Source organism: Cynara cardunculus, assembly GCF_001531365.2.
Source record: "Cynara cardunculus var. scolymus isolate 2C chromosome LG 6, CcrdV1, whole genome shotgun sequence".
Taxonomy (NCBI): domain Eukaryota; kingdom Viridiplantae; phylum Streptophyta; class Magnoliopsida; order Asterales; family Asteraceae; genus Cynara; species Cynara cardunculus.
In genome coordinates this window covers 4,193,922-4,199,140 of record NC_037533.1, presented here as the reverse complement: position 1 = coordinate 4,199,140, position 5,219 = coordinate 4,193,922, and the positions used below count along the sequence as shown (strand labels likewise).

Below are 5,219 nucleotides of genomic sequence, written 5' to 3'. Positions count from 1 at the left end.
CGAAACTACCAAAAACCTTAACCGGTCCCGGTTTTCGGTCCCATAACCGGTCCTTACCGGTCCCGGTCCCGGGCCGGTCCTTTGTCGGTCCCGGTCCCGGTCCCGGTCCTCCGGCGGTCCCGGGCCGGGCCGGGCCCATTTGGCCATCTCTAGCTCCTGGTATGGCACCCAAGTCAAATTTTGGTCAAACAGACCTCCACTTGTTACCCTTTCAACATCGGTCAAATTTTGCTTAAGAAAAACAAAAATACCCAAGTCATATTTGGTTAAAAAGCAGGTATTGGATCTATTTGCTTTTAGTTTGGTTAATAGCAAGAAGAAATTCATATGATCACAATAATTTTTTTATCAAATGGATGAAACTGTTTAGATGAAACTTTGGAGTTGATTTGGACCATAATCCTCAAATTTTTTGTCAACTTGTTTGGATTGACAGGAAATGTTGTTTTGAACTAATATTAATAGAGTACATACTTAGATTTGCAAAATAATTGTTTTATTCAGATATTTATCAAACAATTATATTTCATTCAGAACTAATTCATACAGAGGGTTAAAATGTTGATTTGTTGTCATCCAAATTGTCCATTCAGAACAATTACCAAATAATCATATTTTATTTTGTATTATATCATACAGAGCCTCTTAAATATTCTGACAACTTAACCATTATACATCAAACCATTCAGTAATTGTCAAACAACTTCATGCTCTATTTCTTAAACCCATCAATTTACACTCCTCTTCTTCATGATTTACTTACATTGAGAAGTTGATAAAATGGGGAGCCCACACAAGTAGAACTAATCCGGCCCAACAACAAGATGGATATAAATTTCAAACAAATAATATCGCTTTTTTCATAATAGTAGTTGTCATTTACCTTAAATTTGATTTTTATTTTTAAATAATTACATTTTTTTATATTATTATGGTTGTCAACTTTGTCGCACTTTTGGTCTCTCTACTTGCTTTTGTTAACAAAGTTTTTTAATTCCATAAGTATTTTGGAATTTTTAATTTTTTCATTACTTTTTTAGAGGTGTTTGGGATTGCTTATTTGAAACAACTTATATTTTTCTACAAAAACACTTATCAACTTATTATAAGTTAGGAGGGTTTAACTTTTTTTTAAACTTCTTATTACCGGTTTGTCATCGGTATAAATTGTTTATTCACACACTCAAAAAATGTTTATTACCGGTGTCACATCGAAATAAATGAATAAGTTGTTTTTATAAGCAATCTCAAACACACCCTTATTATAGTTAAAAGTTGTTATTATTATACATCATCCACCTCCTTCACTATCATTGAGAGAGAGAGAGAAACAATATTCTTGTATGATTTTATACTAAAAATCATACATGATTAAGATATTCTCATGTTATGTTATTTTGACATTGTTTTCGTTTGAAAATCATATATAAAAAAGTTTTATTTTTATCATTCAATTAATAATGTATGTATGATATATATATATATATATATATATATATATATATATATATATAAAGCAAAAGGCAATTTGTAAAGTTTCTTGAAGGACCATTTTGTAATCACAATAATAGCGACCATTTTCGACATTTTGCATAAAATGAATGGACCTAATCATTTCAATTATTAGAAAACAAAAGTTGTACACTTTCTGTTAATTACATAACTATGTTTGCATGTACACATTTAATATAGAAAAGGTGTAAGAGCATTTACAATGGTAATTTAGATAGTGAGATTATAAATATAAAAAAAATATGGTAATCTTCCTCAAACTTGATTATCAGACGATCTAGATTGCAATCTTATCAACCCTATTTTAATGTCACATTTTCATTGGTTATTATAAGATTTTTTTTTTTATAAAATTTATATGATAAAAAGATGTCTTTAACAAAAATAATAATAATAAATATGTCAGAATTCATGGTTTTCAATTTCCTACAAAGAGCCCAATATTGACATATTTTCATCACACCATCTTTTTTATCTTTTCAATCCTCTCGTTATCTTGTAAATTTCATAAAAAAATCAGTTTCTTTCAATTTTCTCCTATGGCTCCAGACTTTCCAAAAAGATTCAAATTCTTAACATCCTGATAACTCTCAATATCACCCGAACACACAGTATGAAAACTATGATAATCAAGTTCCTATCCCTGAAAATACCCAAACACCGGAAAAGAGTTCAAGAGCCGATAAATGGGAAACCAAAGAAGATATGGTGTTGATGTCAGCATGGATCTATATTAGTGAAGAACCTACTCGAGGCAAAGAAAACTAGAAGAAACAGAAATTCTAATCACGAGTGAAAGAATACTATGATAAAACTCGAGCAGAAAATGTAGAAGGACTGAGAATCAAGAACGAAAATCAAATGAAAGGTCGTTTTGCACGACTTAACGAAAGTGCAAACAATAATGTGTTGTCTCTTTCACTCAGGTTCACATGTCATTATCTTCCAATAATGTGTTGTCTCTTTCATTCAGGTTCACATACCATTGTCTCCCAATAATGTGTTGTCTATTTCACTCACGTTCACATGCCATTGTTTTCAAATAATGTGTTGTCTCTTTCACTCGTGTTCATATGTCGTTGTCTCTCGATAATGATAGGTCTCTTTTACTTAGGTCCACACTCCCAATAATATGTTGTCTCTTTCACTCAGGTTCACATACCATTGTCTCCCAATAATGTGTTGTCTCTTTCACTCAGGTTCACATGTCATTGTCTCACAATAATGTTAAAATTCCCTTCTATATTTGTTGTCTTTCAACAAAGACTTATACAAACAATTTTTCTCAAACATCCATTAAAATGTCTCACGATGAAAACACTTTACCAAAATTAGTTGACGAATTTGATGAATGGCAATCATGAGTTGTTCAACAAAACCAACAACTTGATTGCATCATCGAGGATATGGTCATAAACTCATCCAATTTGTTCATAGGATCCAAGAGCAAGTAGGAGGTATCATGATAGGCAACGTGAGATGAGTGAAGTGCGTTTGATGGAAGACTATTTTATCGACAATCCGATGTATGACCAGGTTATCTTTCGAAGAAGATTTCGAATGCAAATATCTTTATTCCGTCGTATAGTGGATGATGTTACTGCAAATAACGAATATTTTCCGCAAAGATCTGATGCCACAGATAGACAAAGTCTTTCACCATTGCAAAAATGTACTACGGCCATAAGGGTGTTGGCATATGGGGCATCAATTGTTGCAGTTAATGAATATTTGAGAATGAGTGGATCCATAATAAAGGAAGTTCTCGTGCACTTCGTAGATAGTGTCATCACATGTTTTGGTGACGAGTACCTCAGAAAGTCTAACGAAGCTGACTTGGCAAGACTACAGTATGTTGGAGATCAACGTGGATTCCTGGGTATGATAGGTAGTATTGATTACTACATTCATTGGGAATGGAAAAAGTGTCCAAGTGCATGGACTGGACAATATGACGGAAGAAGTTGAAAGCCAACAATCATTTTGTAAGTCATTGCATCATATGATTTATGGATATGGCATGTTTTATTTGGAACCCCAAGTTCGCTTAATGATATTAATGTACTCCACCAATCTCTAGTTTTTAATGATGTATTGGCAGGCTGATCACCAAAAGTTAGTTATATCATGAATGATCACGAAAATGATAGGGTATATTATCTCACTGATAGCATATATCCTTCATGGGTTGCATTTGTCAAGTCAGTTACATCTCCCCATATGTGGAAGCACAAGTTGTTAGCTCAAGCTCAAGAGACATGAAGAAAGGTTGTTGAGCGAGCATTTGGAGTTCTACAAGCTCGTTTTGCATTTATTCGACGACCATGTCTTGTTTGGGACTGACATGTAATGGGACGAATTGTGATAGCTTATGTCATCATGCATAATATGATAGTTGAAGACGAACTACATACATACCGAAAATATTATTATGATCCTTCTGAGTTTCTTAACGACATGCCTACAAATCGACAACAAGCAAGCACTACAGAAAATGATGGTCAATCAACTAAATTCTCTACTATACAGATTTCAAACCTATCTCATTATATGGCTAAAGAGAATAACTTCGCAATAGGGAATCTCATATCATAACACTCTAAAAATGATTTGATTGAGCATATATGGCAAAAATTCGGTCATGATAATTAATTACGATTATTTATGTATTTTAGATATGTAATTTCGTACTTATTTTTGTGACTTGCTTTATTTAATTCAATTGTACGACAAGTTTTTTTATAATTATAATTATGTTTTAAAATATGTAATGGTCTATTTATTCTATTCTTATATTTAAAATTAAAAATTAAAAATTATTTATAAATATAAAAAGTTAAATATATAATTTTTAAAAAATAATATTTTATATTTGATTTGATTGGACAAGATTGTGGTTAAATGATAAAAAAAAATTATATAATGAAGTTGAAGATTGTACAGATAGATGAGAGAGAAAAAGTAATATTTTAATTGAGATTAACTTGAAAAGTATTGCGAGTAAAGGTGGTCTAAATTTTTATTATAAACCTATAGTAAAAGATTGATGTAATCATTTACTAAAAAAATATTTAACACTTATGAAGTACTCATCTGTATTTGTAGGGCTAACGCTTTATTCTTTTATTTAAATGTATTTAATAGTTGATTTTTTTTTTAATTGTTTTAAGTAAAGTTTAAAAAGGTTGTAAGTATGTAAACTTAAAATTTAAAGGTTATACACTACATTTAACAAGGGGCCGTTTATCAAACACTTATTCAGGTAAGTGAACACCAAGTCATATTACCTTACCGGATAAATATGATAAGGATCAAGAATCTTATCCGGTAAGAGCGAGACAATAATCAAGAGTCTTACCTGGTAAGTGAGAGCAACGACTCTTACCACAGTAAGCACTTACCAGGTAAATTGTTGCATAAGATACCGTTTTGGTGGATTAAAATCTTACCCAATAGGTAAATGATAATGTTAACTTTTACTGATAAGTGTTTACCGGATAAGTGTTTGGTAAACGGCCCCTAAGTAGTGTCTAATAAATTGTTTTCTAGAGTTTATATCAAATGTCTTATAATATAAGTATAGATTAAATCTAAAACTTTTTATTCATTTTTAAACCACTGGAGTTGGTAAAAAATTGTCCAAAATGTTTGGGATACCCACAACATCCTAAATTGGTTTATTTAAACATAATGTATTACTTTATAAT

At 31.3% G+C, this 5,219-nt stretch overlaps 1 protein-coding gene across 1 annotated transcript; it reads left to right on the top strand.

Moving 5' to 3' along the window:
• Window positions 1-2,991: 2,991 nt before the first annotated feature.
• LOC112514785 lies at window positions 2,992-3,480 on the top strand. The gene has a single exon (XM_025121388.1). The coding sequence runs from the start codon at window positions 2,992-2,994 to the stop codon at window positions 3,478-3,480; it is 489 nt and encodes a 162-aa protein (XP_024977156.1).
• Window positions 3,481-5,219: the final 1,739 nt, after the last annotated feature.

What these genes read in the sequence shown, in the direction of transcription:
- LOC112514785 (XM_025121388.1), top strand. Translation starts at nt 2,992, where the DNA reads ATGAGTGAAGTGCGTTTGATGGAAGACTATTTTATCGACAATCCGATG.